Source organism: Poecilia formosa, unplaced genomic scaffold (assembly GCF_000485575.1).
Source record: "Poecilia formosa unplaced genomic scaffold, Poecilia_formosa-5.1.2 Scaffold30, whole genome shotgun sequence".
Taxonomy (NCBI): Eukaryota; Metazoa; Chordata; class Actinopteri; order Cyprinodontiformes; family Poeciliidae; genus Poecilia; species Poecilia formosa.
This window is the reverse complement of record NW_006799969.1, coordinates 2082194-2104999: the sequence shown is the minus strand read 5'-3', so window position 1 is coordinate 2104999 and position 22806 is coordinate 2082194. Positions and strand designations below refer to the sequence as shown.

Here is a 22806-nt window from a genome sequence, read left to right as displayed (position 1 = left end):
TCAATCAAGTGACTTTGAGCTTTGCTCTAATTGTATATGCATTATTATTTAAATAACAAAACTGACCTATTTAGTAATCATATTTGAATTGCTATTTCAATGTGCATAAGACATAACCCCTCATGTATAATACCAAAAAAGCCCACTAATCGGACTCAGTAAATGCACCGTCACTGGTGTCTTGATAAGGCGATGAGAACATTGTATACGTCTGTAAATCATCCTGCTGGTGTGCGCGCTCAGCCATCTCAGTGTGTGGAACAGCTGATGGTAACACCAGCTGGGCTCTATGTGTCTTATCTGACAGTCTGAGTGGGGCTCATTTCTGATTGGCTCAGGCGTTTCCTTGTAGGGTGATTGGAAGTGCCAGAGTCATTTATGAGCAGGCAGCGAGTTTGAAAAGAGCAGCTCCATATTTGTGAAACCCACAAGTTGAAAAATATTTTTGTGGTGTGTTCAGTGCCATATGAGGGAATATTGTCACTTGCAGGAAATATGCTAATATTTGAATTCTTAGTTAGAATACCATTATTCCATGGGCAAATGTTATAAAATATAGCAATTTATAATTACTACACATTTTTAGACCTGTGAAAGAAAGCATAGCATGTAAAATGCTAAGTTGTATCACGAATAAAGGAATGAAAGAGCATTCCTTTGTGCCACACTACTCACCATACAACACTATTTTTAACTTCGTGTCTACAGATAGGAGCAGGATGCTGCATTTTTTACTGGCAGTTTAAATTGACTGGTTTGATGCATTAGCAACAGCGTTGCAAATAACTTGTGGTAAATTTTCTCTATGTAGAAAAAAACCCCAAACAAAAACATTCTTAGTACACTGACACAAAAAAATTACTAATGCTACCACTGTACACGGAAAAATGAACTAAAATAAAGGTTAAAAAATACATTGTGCAGTCATAACATAACAGCTCACAATCTCACATATGCACACTTCAAAAATTCAAATGCCTTAAAATGAGCTGATCCTATTATGTAGCGTTGGGAAACTGGTATCAATACACAAAAGAGCCTATTTAAGTGATATCAAGGGTTTCCAGCAGAGGACAACGAGAGTACCTGAATCAATTAAATGTGCAACTGCTACAAAAATTATAATCTTCACATTATTGCACTTTTTAAATATGAAGAAGTTAACTTGCTAGAAAATGTAAAAAAAAAAAAAGGTAACTTGTCGTTAATAGAAAGCTGCTCTATTTAATTACTGGGATTGCACAGCATAGCTGCTTTTATTAGTGCTTCTGTTTCTTTTCTTTTTTTTCTGAGCCTGTTCACACCCAGTTGGTTGTGGCAGATAGCCGCTCCCACTGAGCCAGGTTCTGCTCAAGGTTTCTTCCTGTTACAGGGAATTTTCTTTTCCACTGTGGTTACATGCATGCTTGGTATGAGGGACTGCTGCAAAGTCACAGTGTGAGTGATTGTTTATTGTCATCACAGGGGTGAATGTTTTACATCAATGAATTGAAGCAATCTGCAGGTTTTCTAAGACAGAAAACATGTTTTTAACCCGAAGTCTGAAAAATAATAATAACTTGACTGTATTGTTTAATAACTAGGATCAATTGACTTTGTTTTTATATATAAAGTATCCGGAGACAACGTGTTGTGAATTGGTTCTACATGCATAAACTTCATTGAACTTAACTGAATTGAACTGAATGACCTGGATAACAGAGAATTTAAACAAACATGTTTTATCTATTTTGTGCTTTTACCTTTTTCACATCAATTTGTTGAATATCTAAATGAAACTGTTTTGTTTTGATGTGTCCTAATAATAATTTTGTGAAATTACAATAAGTTTGTTTTATTTCATGTATATAAATTGACTCAATGGAAAAAACTCTCAGCATCAGAACCAAGTCATCACCGCCCTCTAGAGGTCATTTTTGGAAATGCCACGTGGTGACGTTTCACATGCGACACACATCTCGCAACAGGCATGCGCGAGTTGCAACGTTGTTATGGTCGCTCGTGGATAGTTTCAAACTGCAGATTACAGAGCAACGCAACTTAATTTCAATACTTTGTGCGTGTTAAGCTCTAAGGTTTGAGCTTACAGGGTATCGGAGAGCTGGAGGGCTTGCGGAGGGCATCTCGGTAGCGGGAGAGCTTCCTCTTTCTGACGCCTGGAAGTGAGAGAGAGGACTGGGGGGACTGCCATGTAGTTGTAGAGGCAGAAGAATGAGTAGTCAGCACACTCCTTCAGATGGGACAGACGACTACACAGTACAGCAGGAACATGAACTAGAAGCACTTGCTTCCATCTTTGGAGATGATTTCGAGGATTTGCGAAACCAGGATCCTTGGAAGGTATACCTGCATTAATTGTAGCTCACAGTGAGCACGATAATGAGTAAAACTTGAGATTAAACTTCTTTTAGGTTCAGTAGCCAACAGCACAATGCCTAATTTCAACTGTAAGTCAAATTTGACTTGATTTTCAGGTTAAAAGGCCTCCAGAGATGCACCTCTGCCTGCGGCCCAGTGGGCTGAATAATGGGCAGGAGTGTTACGTGACCGTGGACCTGCTGGTGAAATGCCCTCCCACTTACCCGGACGCGTGAGTACAGACCTGGGCTGCTTTTCAACCTTTTGCTACAAGGTGTTCACCAGTTTTGTGAAAACTACCTAAAAATGTGCAATTCTGAGTGTGAATAAGTATGGCATTTTGAAATGAGAACCCTCAGTGTGTGGGACATGACAGTAACAGAAGCAGTTCTAGTGCTTTTAATGATGAAAGTTCAGATATTGTTAGGCTAAAATGAAACCAGTAAACAAAAGCACAGTTATTGGAAACCATTTTTATCTTTACACATATTAGCAAAAACTTCAGAGAATATTTTTTATTTTTAACTGGATATTTTAATCCACCTCCAGTATTAAAGCAAGTTTTCTAGATTTTATCCTCATGGACTTGCATGATCGAGCAGAATGAGAACAGAAACAGAGATATCTTAGAGAGCAGTGAGCATCCCATGTGCCTGCTTGTGATTAACCTCAAAGAATTACAAAAATCCATTGTAGAGGTTGCATCATTAAAGGATAAAAATATCATGGGACACCAACAGGCCTCCAGTGCTGGAGCTGAAGAATGCCAAAGGTCTTTCAAATGAGAACCTCCAGAACCTCCAGAGTGAACTAACCAGGCTGGCAGCGGCGCAATGCGGGGAGGTGAGGATAAACCACACAGTTGCATATGGTACGCTAATTTCTGGTCATTAACTTGTCTCACTCTGCCAGGTGATGATTTACGAGCTAGCAGACTACATCCAAGGCTTCCTGAGTGAGCACAACAAGCCTCCGCCGCGGTCCTTTCATGAAGAGATGTTGAAGAACCAGAGGAGGCAGGAGGAGAAAAGGGCCCTGGAGGAGAAACGGAGGATGGACCAGCAGCGCAAGCAGGAAGAGGAAACGGTGAGGAGACATTCTTACGTTATTGCTGTTATGTAAGGTGGTGCTCTAATGTGATTCGTCTGCCATTTTTTTTGTTTTGGTAAATGGAAAATACTAAGCTTTAAAAATTTGTTTTATTCAGTTCTTTCCTTTTTTACGTTGACTTTTTTGTGCATTTCAATCAAAACCATTAAGCACTTGTCCCCTAAATATGAGCTATAAAATCTGAATCTGGTTTCATATTTAAGATATTGCACTTTATTTACAGCATTTTATATCCATTATATTGAGTGTTTCATATTTATCTTTGTAGAAAAAAGAGATCATGGCTGTAATCCAAAAGAGAGAAGAGGAGAAACGAGAGGAAAAGAAAAGAAAAGAAATGGCCAAACAGGTATTTATCAGTTATTGTCATAGAAACACAGTAAAACATGAAGATCTTGGATCACAAAATCTTATGAAAGACACAAGAACAGCAGCTTTCACATCCTTAAAAAAAAACTGCTTCACTTCATTGTTGCTTGCAAGGCAGACAAAAATACCAGTTAGCTTTTTTAGATATCAAAAATGTGAACAATCACGATATAGAGAGTAAAGGAGCACTATTAATTGATTTTATCAAGCGATGCGTAGCATGTTTGTTAATGTCATCTTACTATACTTGTTACTTTACAAAAAGCATGAAAGCAAATTGGTGAGATATTTTCTTCAAAAAAAAATCTAAAAATATTACTCATCGTCCCTAATATATATATATTTTTAATTTACAGGAGCGACTTGAGAGCATGGAGCAAACTTCGTCTGTGTTGGGGAATCCACCCAGCCCCAGTGGACTAACTACTGAACTGACTGAAGCCAAGAAAGCTGTTATTAACCGTCGTCGCACTACCTCTAATACACGCCCCAGGTATACCACCCTCACAAACACTGCCATATCCTCAACATTACTGCAGTAATGCCTGATTTATGTTTGTTTCTAGACGCGACACAGTGAATGAAGACAGCCACCGCACACAGGAGCTGCTTCGCTTCAGCAGCAGCGTTTTTGGAGAACTTGCTGTCCACAAAGGGAAAATGTTAGGTGAGACCTGGCAGACTTGGTACAAAGGCCTTTCTGCTATTTTGTAAATATTGCCTGTTAGTCATGAGAGAATCTGAGTGTTTGTTTCTGACAGGTGAGAGCGAGCGACTTGGGCGGAGCGTTTACTGCGGTTTTGAAGCGAACTCTGGAGAATTTTCTGTGATCTACGAGTGGTCTCTGCGCTGGAGCAAGAAGATGGGCAAATTCTTCACCAGCCAGGAGAAAGGAAAACTTGAGGGCTGTAAAAAGCAGGCAAGTGGACGGGCAGCTGTTGTTTAGTGTTTGGTGTGTTGTGTTTTAATTTCCTATTTAAGTACTTTGCAATTTTTGTCTTGAAAGGTGAAAATAATCAAGGTAATTTGCATGGATGTCCTGATCAAGACGTTCGGTCTAGGAACCCTGCAAATAGCCTCAGACTGCTGGTCCAACTTGGGTTAGCTTAAAACTTTTAACCGGAAACCCTTTGTTGTTAAATTTCTTTCAGATTCATGCTGCAGAGAATGAGTTTAACTCCCTCCTGCGACTCGATCATCCAAACTTGGTGCATTATACGGCGCTGTGCTCCACTGAAAAGGAGGAATGCATCGTGGTGAACCTGCTGGTGGAGCATGTGCCTGGGATCAACCTAAACCAAAGCCTGACCAGCGGGACCCCAGTTCCTCTGGATAAACTCTGCCATTACACGGCTCAGCTAGTTTCCGCCCTCAACTACCTTCACTCCAACTCTGTGGTCCACAAACAGCTGGGCGCCTCCAGCGTGCTGGTAGACTCTGAGGGGAACATTAGAGTGACAGACTACAGCTTGTCAAAAAGGTTTGCCGATATCTGCAAAGAAGACATTTTTGAACAAGCCCGGGTCCGTTTTTCCGAGGATACAGCATTGCCGACAAAAACCGGGAAGAAGGGGGATGTGTGGAACCTGGGGCTGATGCTGCTGGCTCTGAGTCAGGGTAAAGAGGTGAAGGAGTATCCGGTTACTGTACCAAGCAGCCTGCCTGCTGATTTTCAGGATTTCCTCCATAAGTATGTATGAATTAGCACATCACCACTTTCTTGCACTAGTATTTTACGACAGATCCTTTTGGTACTTTTCTTTTTTTTCTTTTGAATTTGTTTCTTAACAGTTTCAGGATATTAATTATTAATACATTGCATTTCCCAAAAAGTCACCACCTGCATTTTTCATTAGGTTTTAAGAAAGAAAATATTTGGTAACACTTTATTTGAAGGGGGGTGAATAAGACTGTCGTGACACTTTCATAAACATGACATAACACCTGTCATGAACATGAATAAGTCTTCATGAATATTTATGCCTGTTGTCATAAAGCGTCATTCGGTAAATTATGACACTTTTAATACAAAGTTGACATTATTCAAAATGTCTTTGTTATGACAACTTGACATTAACCAATAAATCATTAATGTTTAAACTTTACCTTTAATAACATAAAGGTATCTAATTTTTAAAGTGCAATCAGTAATACTTTTATAACAAATTTATATCAGTAATGATTTCTTGGTTAATGTCAAGTTGTCATAACAAAGACATTTTGAATAATGTCAACTTTGTATTAATAGTGTCATAATTTACCGAATGACGCTTTATGACAACAGTCATAAATATTCATGAAGGCTTATTCATGTTCATGACAGGTGTTATGTCATGTTTATGACAGTGTCATGACAGTCTTATTCACCCCCTTTCAAATAAAGTGTTACCAAATATTTTCAAAAATCATTGTGTTGTCTGGCAGATGAAAGGCTATCAATGAAACAATAAGCAATTTATCTCCCCAAACAATGGAATTATTATTTTCTCTATTGTAACAATGGTAGTAGCAAGATAAATATAAACGTTTAATGTGTTTTCACATTGTAGTTAATAAAAAAAATAAAATAAAATAAAGCAGGTTTAGTAGTGTGTGAATAATTTTTTATTATGGTACCTGACAGCCACTGTTTTTATTGGCTTTAGATGCATCTGCCTGAATGATGCTGACCGCTGGATAACTCAGCAGCTTTTGGACCACTCTTTCCTCAAGCCCCCTTCACCTAAAAACCTTCCTCAGTACCAGGACACCTGTCCAGAAGGTGAGTTGACAAAATTGCTCCAAACTGGAGAACATTAAGTTAAGCAAAATTGACTTTTCAGTTGTGATGTTTTAGTTTTATTTTCTGCTTGTCAATTTATTCTGTTGCGTTATTGTCTTTGTACAGCACTTTGGTGCAGTTTTAACCTGTTTTTAAAAGCGCTATATAAATAAACTTTACATTGATTTTGCTAGATTAAGTAAATTTTTAACAAAACATTCTATATAGGCATGGTGCAATAAGAGTTGGTCCACTTTAATGTGGAATGTTTTCTGCTCTGTATGTCTGATTTTGGAGTGTTAGACTGATGGACTGGTTTGGGTTTTGGAAGATTCTCGTGTCACCAGTTTTACAAATTGGGTTTAACTTCCAGCTCTCCAATGGTCATGTGATATGAATCATGACCACAGAATATGAAATGGACCAAATTTAGTTTTATGAGCTCCTTTCTAATAACATTTTGTTCTTTTATGTTGTAACGGTTCGAATTTAGGTTGTTTTTTGAAGAAGTAAATATAAAGTCGTTTTTTACTAAGACATTTCCAAAGCACTTTTGGTGATTGTTGAGCATTTAACATTTGCAAGTAAAGATTTAACATAAAAAACATTTCTTCTCCAGATCTGGCAGTGGACTTTGGGTCAACCGTTGTTCCCCGGAGTCACATTTTCGATGCTCCGTTCAGCTCAGGGATGCAGAGGCAGTTTTCTCGCTACTTTGATGAGTTTGAGGAGCTTCAGCTTCTGGGAAAAGGGGCCTTTGGAGCTGTAATTAAGGTAAACACGTTTTTTTTTTTTTTTTTTCTTCCCTAAATTGAAATTAAAAGATCTTTATCACCACAATTAAAACTCTGTTTAAACTGTTTTTCTGCCTAGGTTCAAAACAAGTTGGATGGTTGTTACTATGCCGTGAAGCGAATCCAGGTCAATCCAGCCAGTAAGCAGTTCAGGCGCATCAAAGGGGAGGTGACGCTACTTTCCCGCCTGAACCATGAGAACATTGTTCGCTATTACAACGCCTGGATCGAGCGGCACGAGTTGCCCTCTATGGGAGTGCTGAGCAGCAGCGACAGCTCGGAGCCTCAGAGCACGCCCGACAAACATCCCCAGGCACGCGACCCGCCGCGGCGCCTCAACGAGCTCGGCCTGCCTGACAACGTGGAGGACCTCGCCCCGCCTCCGGCCGTGTCGAGCTCTGTGGAGTGGTCCACCTCCATCGAGAGGTCCTCCAGTGCCAAGTGCAGCGGGCACCAGTCGAGTGATGAAGACGAAGACGATTATGAGGATGATGTATTTGGTGCATCGTTTTTGTAAGTTTTTTTTTTTTTTTTTTTTCAATTTGCTTTGAATTTTTTGGGACAAAATTTTTACACATTTCAAATTTTTCCTGTCCGTTTTTTGTTGTTGTTTTGTTTCTATTCAGACCGTCAGACAGCGACTCGAGGAGTGACATCATCTTCGACAATGGGGATGACAGCACAGAAGACATATCACAAGTCTGAACATTTTCTACATGTTTATTTATTTATCTTTATTACCGTGTCGGTGTAGTTTATTTAATACTTTAATGAAATTGTGGGTAGTTGATGATTGCGATTTTGTGATAATTATGTAAAAGCCCAACTTGGGTTGAGAGTTCACAATAAGCAGTAGCTGTAAACCTTCGGAACGGTACATCAGCTTTATTCTTTGGAACAATGTCAAACTATGTGGTCCCAATTAAAATAAACGGTAAATTACGTAAACTTATGTAACACTTTTCTATTCATATAGAGCACCTTTAAGGCTTTTACACTTGACATTCACCCAAACACACTCTTAAATGCACACATATTGATGCACTTGGAGTTAAACGCCACAATATTATCACTGCCAGATTTTTGAACTAATAAGCCCCAGTAAATTGTATTCTGTTTTTGCATTGGTAATTTCAGGCTGGAGCTGTAAACATATTGTGTATATATTTACAGGTGGAGCCAAGGAAAAGGCCGACAGCAACCGACACAACTGAGAGCTCAGATTCTGATCGGCATCTTTCTATAGCGCATTACTTGTACATACAGGTAAGGGGCAAGTTTCTGATCTACTTTCCCTACTGAACTCTTTGACTTTTTTTGTGAATGTTTTGTCTTCAAGAAATCAAAACAAGATTGTTTTAAACATAAAAAATCTCTATTTGTTCTCAAATTATAACCATATCTTTAGTCTTAATGCTTGTGTGTGCTCCGGTGGCCAAGCAATGACATTTCATTCCCAATTTCACTAATGTTTCTTTATACAGTGACAATAAAATAAGTCTAAGACTTAATATAATATAGTTTTAGCTTGATTAAAGTTCATTTGAAATTATAACATTTATGTAGTGAAAATAATAATCATACTAAGATTGAATGTTAAGATTGTTCTTTAACTTTGCTCTTTTATTTTTTATTTTTTGCGTTTTTATTTTTGTCATTCATTTTTCAGTTTCAGACACTTTGCTGCTTGAATTTTTATGTCTTCATCCTCATAATTGTCATCAGTTGTGTTTCTTTAGCTCTTCAGTTCTGATGATAATCTGATGTAAAGCACCTTGTGTTGGCATTTTAATATTAAGTGCATTATGAATAAATATTGATTGATTCATGGGTTTTTTGTGACAGATGGAATACTGTGAAAAAAGCACTTTAAGAGACACAATAGATCAAAGTCTATACCTGGACAGGAATCGATTATGGAGGCTGTTCAGGGAGATCCTGGATGGTCTTGCTTACATCCATGAGCAGGTTTGGAATCTAAATACACTGTAATGTAAATATTAAATCAATATTTTCAGTCATTTACGATCTTTGATCTCTTTTAGGGCATGATTCATCGGGACTTGAAGCCTGTGAATATCTTCCTGGATTCCCAGGACCATGTAAAAATCGGAGACTTCGGTCTGGCAACAGATCATCCTGCTAATGTGGTATGTTGTGGAGACTAACCGAAAGTGTGTAATATTAGTCATGGTTTGAGCTTTACATTTTCTTTCAAACAGGCAGCAGGTAAATTTGAACTGGAGGACAGCAGCTCAGCTGCGATGCCCAAACCAGACCCTTCAGGTGGAGTTTTGACACACTAAACAAGTCTTTAGTTCTGATAACTATGGAGGTTGAGTCCGATCCCTGACACTTTACTGCCTTTAGGTAACATGACAGGAATGGTTGGAACAGCCCTTTATGTCAGTCCAGAGGTCCAAGGAAACACCAAGGCCACATATAACCAGGTAAGAAACTCAAATTCACTTTTCTGGCCAAAACCAGAATAATTCAGTCATATTTTGTTTCTTACATCTTAATGTTGACTTCAATATTTATTTATTTTTTTCCACAGAAAGTTGATCTGTTTAGTCTGGGCATCATTCTCTTTGAGATGTCCTACAGGCCGTTTGTGACGGGTGCAGAGCGGATCTCCGTCCTGAGCCAGCTACGGACGGTGCGTCACGAGAAACGATTTGAGCTAAATGCTTTTATCTAAACCTGACTTCTAATTCATTTCTACCTCTTTAAACACTGCAGGAGTCGATTTCCTTCCCAGGAGACTTTCCTGAACACGAACAAGGAACACTGGTGAGAACTGAACCACAAAATGTGATACAATTCTCTGTCCTCCACACTTTGAAGCTGCACTCTAACAGTGTGGTGCCATTCTCCATTGTTAGAGGAAGGTAATAGAGTGGCTGCTGAAGCATGACCCAGCCCTTCGGCCCACCGCCCAGGAGTTACTGAAGAGCGAACTGCTGCCGCCGCCTCAGATGGAGGAGTCAGAGCTTCATGAGGTGTTGCAGCACACCATGGCTAATATCAACGGCAAGGCTTACCGCACCATGGTGGGGCAGCTGTTTTCCCAAAACACCACACCAGTCATGGATTATGCTTATGACATGGACATGCACAAGGTACTGTTTTCATCTGTGCTTCATACACTCTGTGTCCTTTAGCATTTTGGGAAACCTCATTTATGACAGTGTAAGCGTCTGTTGTCATGTGACTCTGTCCAGTTGGCTAACTATGAGATTTATCACCTAACTTGCAAATTCATAAAACTTGGAATATAAAAAAGGTTTATTTCAAAACCTTTTTGTGTAAGTGAATTATATTTGAAGAAGTAAATGTTTCTTCAACATTTATTTCTTCATAAATAACTAGGCCAAATAACCTAAAAGCGAGTTATTTTTTATCTTTTAAATGTATAAAAGTGTAATTTTTACTTACCCGGTAAGTTAATTAATTTTAAATTTGAACAGAAACCTCAAATATAAAAGCTGGAGCAAATCTTTTTTTTCCCTTCTAGTTCATTTCCCCCTCTATACCTGAAGATGTCACTGCAGACTCATTACTTTCACTGTTCTCCCATTTTTTTTTCTCCCTACTCTAACAGGCACACAGGAACTTTTTTTTACATGTCGTAATGACTCCTCTAACAGAGGTTGTTTGTTTGCTCTCCCTTCAGGGCAACTTCAACTTCAGCAGCTCCAAATTGCAGCAACATGTGTATGAAAGCATCACCAGAATCTTTAAGAAGCACGGTAAGCTTCTTGTGTGCGTGCTCACATGTGTGCATGTGAACATCAGTCGGTGTTTACTCATCATCCTGAAGTGCTTGCACCCCTTGACCTGCTGTTGGTCTGTTTTGAAGACCCCAACATCTGGTTCAGTGTGAGGCAGCTAAACAATAGGTTCACTGTCAGGGGGCACACATTCTGTGCATGTGTTTGTGTTGCTTTCCATCCTCAAGCTGTGCTCTTTGTGTCTGCTTGCATGGTCTCTTTGAGTGTTATCTCATAGATGTAATGTGTCCTCAGGTGCAGTGCGTCTTCACACGCCATTGCTCCTCCCCAGAAACAGGAAGTTGTGTGATAGCAGCGAGCTGGCCTGCTTTATGGACCACAGTGGAATGCTGGTCACACTGCCCCATGACCTTCGTGTGAGTTCTACAAACATACCACACACACTCATGAATGTGTGGTTCAAATGCAAATGCACACGGTTGGAGGGGAGCGATCAGCAGCAGCTTCAGGAAACCCTGAGGACCAAATGTCGGGTCCACACTGTGATTGATTACAGCTATGTATTCTCTGACTTTACTGTCATTATTACTGCACAAAGTGTCTCAACCCCTTTTTTTTTCCACTTCAGATGGGGTTTGCACGATTTGTGGTCCGCAACAATATAACACAACTGAAGAGGTAAAGTTGGTAATTAGTTTTAAAGCTAAACATGTCTTGATATCTTGATATCCAAAGGGATGTTTTATATAAGAGATGTTATATGTGTATATAATTATATATATATTTATTGTATTTAAGAAAACAAAAGAAACCCTGATCATTTTATCTCACAACTAGATGTGATGATTCAGATATTTTTTTCTGAATCAGTATATTCATCAAAACTGAGAACTCATTTTCAGTCTATATGTTCATCTGTAAGTGCTTCTGTGTTAGTGGACATATGCAGTGTTGCATAATCTTGTTAGATTCAAGATTCTATCAAAGAACCTGCACAACATATTTTCTGTCGTTTTTTTTATGAAGGAAAAATCAGAAATCTTTATTGACCTGAAAAAGCCTAATTGGTGCATTTGTATGTTTAACTGTGTAGGTTAAAAAGTGAAGTATGTTGGTCATTGAAGTTATTGTTAATTTTACTCAAAACCTAATAAAAGTGTGGCTTTTAAAGACTGAATTCTCATCCTGAGTGGCAGCAAAGTCTCTGAGTGTCCGTTTCTGTCCAGGTACTGCATTGAACGTGTGTTCCGACCCAGAAAGCTGGACCGTGCTCACCCGAGGGAGCTTCTGGAGTGCACGTTTGACATCGTCACACCCGTCACCAACAGCCTGCTCCCGGACGCTGAGACCATTTACACTGTCTCTGAAATAGTCCAGGAGTTTCCTGCTCTTCAGGTTTTTTCCACATTTACTGCTTGTATTGTTTCCATCCTGTTTTCTCCTCCGGTTTGCTGCTTTCAGATTGAACATTTAGTTTATGCGTCATTCTGTCGTTCTTGTATGTCCTCCTACAAAAATGCCATCAGCTCTGCTTCAGCTTGTGCTTTTTCCTCCTCACTTCCCATTCACATTCCTAACATACCAAAATGTGTGAAAGCATGACTGATTAACATTGTATTTATTGTTTATGTAGTAAATCTACTATGCGTAACTTTGTCCGCTTCCTTCCCTCCCAGTCCATTTCCTGTCTGCATCCATCGCCGCGCTGCGTCAGTCTCCAGTCGCGGCTCTTTTTCCACACCTTATAAACTCAGACATCCTTGTGTCTAGCCTCTATTACATCCCTCATGCATCCTGTTTCTGATCCTCGGCACTGTCCCGGTCTTTGTGTGAAAGCTTTAAAGAATGTTTGCAGCCGGACACAACAGTTATTATTCACCGAGGTGCTCGTTGTGTGAAGATGGACTGTAATTGCAGCTGAGAGGGTTAAAGGTGTGTTTGTGTTTGCAGGAGAGGAACTATAACATCTACTTGAACCACACCAGCTTACTGAAGGCCATCCTGCTCCACAGTGGCGTCCCGGAGGACAAACTGAGCCAGGCGTCCAGCATACTCTGTGATGCTAGGGTTGGTCCCACTTATATTACACACGAGGTTACACGTATGAAACAATATGGTGGAAACTAACTAGAGAGCTGAATCGTCTGTTTAGTATGTTAAATAAATAATGCAATTTGAATACAAAAGCTGCTTCTAATTCTCTAATTTCTATTTTGTTATACAAATAATGACATGTTGTATGTTCATCCTATGATATATTGACTTAATTTCAGATATAGTTAGATTTATTGGTGCTAAAATTCAAAATATTTAAATTAAAATGTGTTTTTGTTCCCTGTAATTATTGTAAAATAACTTTATTACACATTTGCTGCAGAATGAAAAGCTGACCAGAGGTGAGGTTGAGGCAAAGTTCTGCAACTTTTCCCTTTCAACCAACACTGTAAGTGTTCACTTGGTGCCTTCAAATATGTTCAGCTTTGAAGGGACATTTTTCCATATCAAGCACGGACGAGCCAAAACTCTCCTTGTGTTGTGTTTTCAGCTTCAAACACTGTACAAGTACATAGAGCAGAAGGGCAGTCTGCAAGAGCTGGCACCGCTGCTCACATCGCTCACCAAACAGAAGACAGCTGTCACTCAGCTGGCCAAGCAGGGCCTCAAGGACCTGGAGGAGCTCACCATCCTCCTGAAAAGACTGGGTGTTAAACTAAGGGTAATTTTGAGTTTTAAAGCGGAAAAAAAAAAATCATTAGCTTTCTATGTTTTCTTGTTTCTTAATGCAGGTTTTTCTACTTTATAGGTTGTTGTTAACTTAGGTTTGGTGTACAAGGTGCAGCATCACTCTGGAGTCATCTTCCAGTTTGTGGCGTTTATCAAGAAACGAAAGCGAACTGCACCAGACATCATAGCTGCTGGAGGTCGCTATGATCACCTGGTAGGTTTTAGAGTCAACCACCAGCATTTCAAATCCAAAATCGTGACACAACACATGAGTCAGTGTTGTTGATGTGTCCCACTTATTTTGTCTTTTTTAAATGTTTCTGTTTAGATCCTGGAAGTCCGAGGACCAGCTTCCACTGCGCCGGTCCCCAACGCAGTGGGGGCCAGAATTGCTCTGGACAAAGTCTATGCTGCCATGGCCAATATGGAGGAGCCAGTGAGAGAGACAGACACACTTATAAACACAGAAATCTGACATTCCTAATTATTGTAATGGAGGAGCAGCAGGCAGAGTTTCATATTTAATGACACCTTTTTGCAGCCGTCGGCTGCCATAGTGCCACTTTTAGAAACGCGTTAATAACTATGATCATTGCACATCATCACTCCCTGGAGTTATTTAAGGGGGCACAGCAATTTATCTCTATTTTATATTCAAAAAGGGAAACTTGGTAATTTATGTCTTATTTTAACTCCTAATATTTGTCTTCTTTTTTTTGTTTTTGCTGTAATTGGTAATTAATTATATTTGTTCTTTGCTTTAGCCGTTTGTGAGTTCCTGCGATGTCCTGGTGGTCCCAGTGGGACATTCCTCAATGTCCAAAGCCATTAGTGTTGTCCAGAAGCTGTGGAGCTCAGGCGTTTCTGCAGACTTCGCCTACGATGTGTCACAGGTCAGCAGGCTGACTTTATTGTGTATGACAGATATAACAAATAAGCAATAAAATGTAATGAAATTTGTATTGAACAAAAATGCGATTGGAAACTTTCCATCCCAGCAGGCCCACCCCAGCATGTTTCTGAATGTAGTCCCACTAAAAAAATATTTCCTTCTGTAGATTCTCGAGTTTTTTTGTATTGATTGTATGGCCTTTACGAGATTCTAAAATGATTTTAGTAACACCTACTATCATACCATGTATTAATGATAAAACTAAATCGGAAAGGTTGTGAGAAAGAAGAACTGTCTAAAAAGTCTTGATGCATACACAATATGCAAGCTTTCTTTTTTCCCCATGAATGTACAACCACACCAGCTTTTCAGGTGTTTTGTTCTTAGTATTGTTGGTGCTTGCTTATTATGGCCATGTCAAGCAATGTAAGTCTATGATTTGATACTATTGTCAGAAATATGCTTCACTTTACCACCAAATTGCTTAGCAGTTTAGCCAAATACCACATGAGCGTAAAATATTTTTATAGGCAGCCAGACCATTGCAGGATATAATACCCCTGCAATCCTTCTCCCCATATCCTGTCCGTCTCTCTGCTGCACCAATCCAATAAAAGCAAAAATGCTGAGAAAGACACGGAAAAGCAATGCATGTCAAAAAGAATTCTGGTAACGAAAGCACAAGTAATAACACAGAAAATTCCATTAAAGCAAACTCTTATTATATGCTATTCTTTCTGTTTAGGCCTGCGATTTCACCTTGCTGTCTCAAAAAATATTTAATGATTACCAACTAAGCCTTTATATACCCAAACTCAAACCTACATTTGTTTTTTTTGTTTGTTTGTTTGTATTTTTGGTTAAACTTAGTTTGCTGACATGCAACAATCTCTTCCTGCCTACAGAGGGCAACACCTGACTTACTGGAGGAAGTTGCTGCTTTTATCCTCAGCTGTATGTTTATGGTGGCATTTGTCAGAAAATAGGAAAACTCAAATGACACAGAGTTGTTTAGCTAACTGACCGACTCTGCCGGTGTTTTATCAGAACCACTTTTAAGAAAGTGCCCTCGAGTTCTGGTTTGCAATAATTTGACTGAATTTGGAAGTTTATGAAGGTGTTCGTCGTAAGGACCAGGAGTTCTGGTGCCATGCTTCTGTCACAATCTTTGTTTGACAAACAACCTGCCAGCCACCACCCAATACCAGCATTTTAATCCTTCCTCTACGCAGTATAACCTATTGTTGTCTAAACTTTCCATCAGTGCAGTTAATATGTGCTTTAAATGTTCTCATTGTCTTTTGTAGTGGCGCGTCAGTATCCCGAAGCATTTAGGAAAGTCTGACTCTTGCTTAAAACAATTATATTGCCAATTACACTGTTTCTTGTTGATTATGCATGAACCAGAAAAACAAGCTTTTAGGAATACTTTTTTGTAGACTTCTCAGGCATAAATCCCCTCTTGCTAGACCTGTTAATGCCGCTCATGTGGTTGCATATTAACAGAAATAATCCACAGCTTTTATCCATGCTCTGGTGATGGTTTCACTCTTTATTTGCCTAATATGGCAAACCCGCCTCTGTGGTGTCAGCTAAGGCCCTTCAGGCGATAACTTACCTTTGACATAATGCAGTCAGAGAGAGGTTGTGAGAAAAGGCGAAACATAAAAGTTACACCATGACAAGGGAAATAGCTTAGAAAATGAAATCTATCATAAGACCGCTAAAAAACATTCATATAGAAATATCTGCCAACTGAAGAGAAAGTTTGTTTACTGTTTACAGTGTATGCACTCTGTACTTATTTGGGGCTTGTTTTGCATAAATTGCCGCATAGAGCTGACCAGCCTTGGACACAACATTGTGAAAATTGCTACAGCAGAATTCACATCGTGAGGTTTTGATTCTGCAATTATGTTGCATTTCCTTCTTGAATCAAGATTCTTGCTTTCTTATTCTGTAGTAGTTCTTGTCCTTGGTTTTGAGAGCTGTAAGCTGTCTGAGGGGTGTAGTTCTTAGACGTTCAAGACTCACACAGGCCAGCGTTGTTGAGTACCAACAGTGAAAGCTCTGTCACATTTTATTTTGGACATTTTAAACTGAGATGTTCCTTTTACAGCGAGTAAAAATGTATCTTTTTGTCACTTTGCATGTTCAGTCTCAGGAGACGCTGCTGGAGCACTGCAGACTGGCAGGCATTTCGTGCATGGTACTTGTTTCTGACAAAGATGGAAACTATGTGAAGGTAAATCAACAAAATGCTCTGGATCTTCTTTTGTTGTTTTGTTTTTTCTGACATCTAAGGTGTATTGTGGTTTGAGAATACCACCGTTTGCATGTGTTTTCTGCAGAAAGCATTAGTCTTGAAGATAACTGTGCACGAAATACCTGAATGTTTCTGAATGGCAGTATGTTAGAAGAATTCTGTGTTCCCAGGTGAAATCCTTTGAGAAAGACAGGCAGTCCGAGAAGAGAATTCCAGAGTGGGACTTGGTGGACCACATCATTCAGAAATGCCGGACCAAAATATTTGACGAGAGAAGCATCAGGTAAAGAAATCTGTGTAACGTGCAGCTCAGATTGCTCAATAAGATTTATGAGGTTTTCCATCTCATGAATTCTCTTCTTGTTCCGCTGCAGAGAAATGACTGAGAGCATAAGCCTCCAGAACCCTAAAGGATCACAGCTTAACAACACTGGTACTGAGAAGCCTCAACGGTCTTACAGCACTGTGACACAAACCGCTTTCTGTCTTCATACAGTTGGGCTGTAACTTCGATAAAAGTCCTCTAATAACATGGTAAATGTGGGAAAACTGTTTTCAGGCTCTTTGGAGCAACATGGCAGCAGCACCAACATGAACGTCAATGTCATCAGCCCAGAGAAAGTTTCCGCAAGTGCAAGAAGACGATATGAGACTCAGGTTATTAATACACAAACAACACCTTCTGTCACTTTATCTACCAAATCAATTTCTGAATGTTTTAACATTTTAGATAAACATATCTAAGATGTCTATTTTAGAGATGCACCGATCAATCTTTTTGTGGCCAATTTCAGATCATTAGTTTTGTACACCTCGAAATTACAATTTTAGCCAATCCTGATTTCTTATTGAAGAATAATAAGAATCAAAGAATTCTTATTGAAGAATAATATCTATCAAAAGCAGACCAACATTTAGGAATGTTGGTCTTTTTTGCATCTCTACAAGTCTAACAAAAAAGTAAAACCCTTATGCAGACGAAAACTAAAATGCATTTCATTCATGTTCATAGCTGAAATGCATAGCTGTGACTATGTTTCCCTAATGAAAAGCTGCTTCATAGCTTTTCATTTGGTTGTTTCTGTGAGAGAGCACTTTTCTAGTTAAGAAAATATTTCCTGTAGCTCAAAGCCATCCCGGAAGTTTGTTTAGAAAAAGATTCTATGTGGGAAATATTTTTTTCTAGCTATTTTATTTTCACGGGAAGAGCTATTATTTGCTTTTTCTTTTCTATTATGTATGCCCTATTTGTTTCCCTTTCTTCAGATTCAGACCAGATTGCAGAATCTGGGGAGCAATTTGCAGAACAAGAGCAACGACATCGAGGTCCTTGCAGTAAGTCCACCGTTTCTTTAGTCTGTTGTTTTCTCTCCCAGCTTATCTGCTCAATTCATGTGTGAAATCACAGAACAGGGAAAGGGTTTTTGATGGCTAAAACAACAAACATCATTGAGAGTAGCGCCCTTTTATAGTCACGCTTCGATCCCCCGCTGTGGGAGAGATGGCTGCGAATCCATTCCAGTAGCCGCAGAACAATACACACCGCAGAGAAGGCAGCTTGCCTAACTTTGTCGGACGTGGGGGGTTGGGTGTAAATGGCTGCCATATTGAGTTTATTTACAGTCGTATTGCAGATTAGGGCCCGATATCCATGGATAAACCTTCCCGCTTGCCTTAATTATAATGGAGCTCCGTATTTCAGAAACATGCCTGAGCCTTGTTTGAATCTAAACTGCATCTCTTTGCAGTACTAAACAGGAGCTGGTGAAACATAACAGACTTAATGAGTTTGATGCTGTGAGCAGCTCTGAGTCTCTGTAGCTGCATATTAACAGGGCTCCTCAGCAGTAGAAACTAAAATATATATTATTAGTATTTCAAAATTTTATATTCCGTTTTTTTGTGATGTAAAAGATCAGATAAAGTCATTACAATTAAGTGAACAGACATAGAAACTAAATGTGATGTGTGAAAAACAAAATCATCACCAGTCTTCACCCACCTCTCCATTTAGCCATTCTTTGTAGTTACAGCGTGGTCTGAACTTTTATATTTCTACTCTGAGAGCATGTCCAAATACGTAGAGGACTCTGGAAAAATGCAGAATATGGTTAAACATGTGGGGACCCTGAGCCTAATTGTCCACCTGTCAGTCTGGAATGCAGCAGAATGAATCCATGAGCCATTAGGCCTCTTTGCACAATAACCGTATCGGTCTAAATATGTAATGCATTGTGTTCTGCGGAGTTCGATGTTTACTTAGAGTGTGAGATAAGGCTCTGTTTTGAAACTTCTCTTGTTTTTCATCCCGCAGGTGGACCTGCAGAAGGAAACGCTGATAAACTTCCTGTCTCTGGAGGTGGGTTCCCTACTAGCTTCATCAAAAGCACAGAGCAGTTCATAAAATTCTTGGATCCCAGTGAGGGCTGTGAAGGGAGGGTGGGGAAGGAAAGAACGGCCAGTAAAGGTCCAACATCCCAGACAGGAAAAGGGAATCCCGTCTCCTTCCTTTGCAGTCGTGTCCCATGAGGAGCAAAGCGAGGAAACTCCCTTGGATGTTTCCATGGACGAAAGAAAAAAAAAAAAAAGTCTAATTTGGCAAACATAGGTGACCGGCATGTGCTGCATTTAACAAAACACAACGTTAGGAGGTGTTTATATTCACATTCCAAACTCCTTACTGGGCCTTTTTGCTCATAAAGTTTCAGTTTCCCTTCCACGAAGTCTAATTATAAAGTGAAGAAACACAGAGAAGGTTAGTAAATGCTCCTAAAACAGTGGTCATATAAGCAAAAGCCTGACCCAGTCACTCATACAGACTTTCCTTTTCTGCACGTGTTGAAGGCAACAGGTTGGGTGCACATGGTGTTTGTTGGCGATGGCTGTCTCCATATGGAAAATTAGCTCAAGCCAAACAAAAAAACCTCATTCAAATCTTCAAACGTATGATGACGACTTAAAATAAGGAGCATATGATACACCGCACCTTGGAAAAGTCTATTTCTTGAATTTTCCGATAAGCAAGAACCGTTTGTATGTAAACTATCAGGACTTCATTTGATGGAACAATTGGATGTTGTGAAGTGGAAGAAAATCTGAACATTTTTGCATCTCCTCTCTGCCTCCTGCTCCACACCCCTCGAAACTTCCCCCACAAAAAAAAGCATCCCTCTTATGACTTCAGTTACAGCTTTAATCCTTTTTCTGAGTTTGTTTTTGTTCAGTTTGTGTGTCTGTTCTGGTTGACAATCATTCAGTCTTTATTATTATTCAGATCAGGTGGTTTTCAAGTTTGCTTTCTATGTTTCTGTTTCCAGTTTGACAGTGAAGAACAGTTCAACAGCAGCGTCAAGACTCTGCTGTCCCGTCTCCCAAAGCAGCGCTACCTGAAGTCCATCTGTGATGAGATCCACCATTTTAAGATTGTGAAAAGGTGAGCTGCCAGTTTTAGTCCATAATAGTTTCAAACAGAACTAAAAATGTCCAAAAAGTTGTTTTTTTTGACTCTCTCACTTAGTATTTGTGGATATAGCAATCTCTTGCAAAGAACATTATCCTTTTTGATCTCCCTTTAATTTTCTGAGGAAGAAGAAATCTTCCTTTTTTACAAATCATACCTTCATAATTTTACCTCAATTTCCTTTTTTTTTTTTTAACTAATCAATCATTTTTGTCCAATTTTCAGTGGTACATACAAACTCACTAAAATGTTTCCCCAAATAATCAGTTACATGATTTTTCTGTTTCCCACATGTCATTTCACCCTAAAAAAAAACGCTTTAAGTTCATGCTACTCTTAAGGTTGTTGGACAGGAAGATAAAATAACTCTTCCTTCGTTTAGCTCAGAAATCAATTCAACCAACTTGTTGGTGTTTATGCTCACCAACATAAACATCTTTGTAGCACTGGAATTTCTTGTCAGTAGGAGGATGCTGATTAGCTTATTTTTAATTAAAAAGGTTTTTTAGGCTTTCTAGTACTAGAATTTCATCATATATGCTCTTAAATACATACATAAAAAATTAAAACTTGTTTTTCTAAAAAAAAAAAAAAAAAAAAAAAAAAAACAAGCCAAAACTAAGCAGGTAAATAGGTTAAATGATGATTTAAAAAAAACCAAAACAAAAAAAAAAACATTAAAACCTCCTTTGTAGGCAACTGCCACTCCCTGACACCAGGTGTGACGGTGACAGCCAGAGCTTCAAAGAGCGCTGTTAGACAGATAACCACCACCTTGAAGAACACTAAATCCCCCGTTGATCCTGTTTCCTGAGGTGAAATCTGGAAAAGGATTCGCCTTGTTTGGTCTTCTGGCGTCTGGATCATAACACCTCAGCTGTCTGACGCAGGCCAGCTCCCCAGAGCCAGTTTCATGAATGAGACGGCAACAGGAACAAAAAAAAAAAAAAAAAAATCAAAGCCTCTCCAACGCAGTTGGTTTCAATTTCCCATCTCTGCTTTGTGTTTGCGTTGCTGTTTAGGGGGAAGCACAAGGCCTCACCGATAAACCGGGCCACAGAGCCAGAGACGATGTATACATTTTGCATCTGCTCTTTGTCCTTTCGTGTGCATGTTTTTGTTGAATGTGAGGGACAGGCAGCTGAGGCCAGATGAGCGGGGTAAAGGGTTTTCACAGCAGTCACCTTGCTGCAGCAGAATCATAAACTAAACTTATCTTGGACGGGTTTGAAGGCAGTGACCTTTTCTATGAGTCAGAAACCTGCATCTTCACTGCTGTTTCAACTCGCCCACGGTCATTCTGGCGGCTCTGAAAGGCTGTTCTTAGACAGTTAAAATAATTATTATATTTTAACTGTCTAAGAACTGTCTTTTAGCTGAGGTTATTTTCTGCCTTCCTCCTTTACTTGGTTCATATTGGATTTATTTATTTAGCTTGGTAACTTCACAAGTAAGTTTTATGACTCATGAAAATTATGTTTTGTTCAAATATACTGCGACTTGCAAGGTTCTGTCTCTTTTGAGATGTGCTCCTGGCAGAGTTACATCCTCTTGCTAAACAGGACTTACTACTTAATAAAGTTCCCGGAAAACCTCCTGGCTAAATTTCATTGTTCTGATTTTGAAATGTTCCATTTGGATGTCGAGTGTACGTTTTTTTTCCCCCTTCTCAATATAACAAACACATGTTGTCCTTTTTTCAGGGTGGCTGTGGTGGTCTTGTACAGCTATAAAGATGATTACTACAAGATCCTTTTGTGAGAATCAAGGACTGCATTTCATCCTCAGACCTGCAGGATCTGCTCAAAGATTGGACAGATTTTCCATTTGGGGCAAAAATACAAGCCCCAAAGACACAAGGGACTCTTCTTTTATCATGTTTAATAGTTCTTTAGCTCCAAACTCTGAACATTTCCCAAAAACCTTTCGGTGTTTTCAGGCAGAAACAAGAGGTTTAATGGACTTTGCTGCCTTAATACATGCTGTAGATTTTGGAAGGAAAAGGGCTACTTGTTGCAGATTATGTGTCATGAGTAAAAGGTGGAGGGAATAAAAGTTATTTTCCCACGCTTTGACTTTGGTTTTTGTTTTTTTTTTTGTTTCTGTGTCCAGAGCATAAACAGACATCATCCATGGTGAACATTCTGAACGTCACGTTTTACCTCAAAAGTTGTTTGGGGATGTTTTTGAGTCCTTTGAAATCTGTTTATATATTGTTATGCAAACAAAAAAAATATATGAGCGTAGTTAAATTCATCCATTCATCAATCCATTCAATCCCTTATGGGAAAACAAAAAACAACACCCCTAGTATAGATGTGTAAAAAGTCTTGAAATA

The 22806-nt window shown here is 39.2% G+C and overlaps 1 protein-coding gene across 1 annotated transcript; it reads left to right on the top strand.

Moving 5' to 3' along the window:
* Positions 1 to 1888: 1888 nt before the first annotated feature.
* On the top strand, positions 1889 to 22540 carry eif2ak4 (eukaryotic translation initiation factor 2 alpha kinase 4). Its single transcript, XM_007549229.2, has 39 exons — positions 1889 to 2340; positions 2475 to 2590; positions 3099 to 3201; positions 3271 to 3444; positions 3737 to 3817; positions 4194 to 4330; positions 4404 to 4504; positions 4599 to 4756; positions 4989 to 5527; positions 6483 to 6598; positions 7218 to 7372; positions 7472 to 7905; positions 8019 to 8091; positions 8566 to 8658; positions 9238 to 9360; positions 9438 to 9542; positions 9615 to 9678; positions 9763 to 9842; positions 9950 to 10051; positions 10135 to 10185; positions 10278 to 10514; positions 11069 to 11144; positions 11421 to 11542; positions 11755 to 11804; positions 12353 to 12521; positions 13077 to 13193; positions 13504 to 13569; positions 13672 to 13842; positions 13930 to 14064; positions 14179 to 14286; positions 14615 to 14743; positions 16901 to 16987; positions 17179 to 17291; positions 17383 to 17441; positions 17568 to 17665; positions 18275 to 18343; positions 19323 to 19367; positions 20326 to 20441; positions 22172 to 22540. The coding sequence occupies exons 1-39, from the start codon at positions 2212 to 2214 to the stop codon at positions 22227 to 22229; spliced, it is 4959 nt and encodes a 1652-aa protein (XP_007549291.1). The 5' UTR covers positions 1889 to 2211; the 3' UTR covers positions 22230 to 22540.
* The last annotated feature ends 266 nt before the right edge of the window (positions 22541 to 22806 follow it).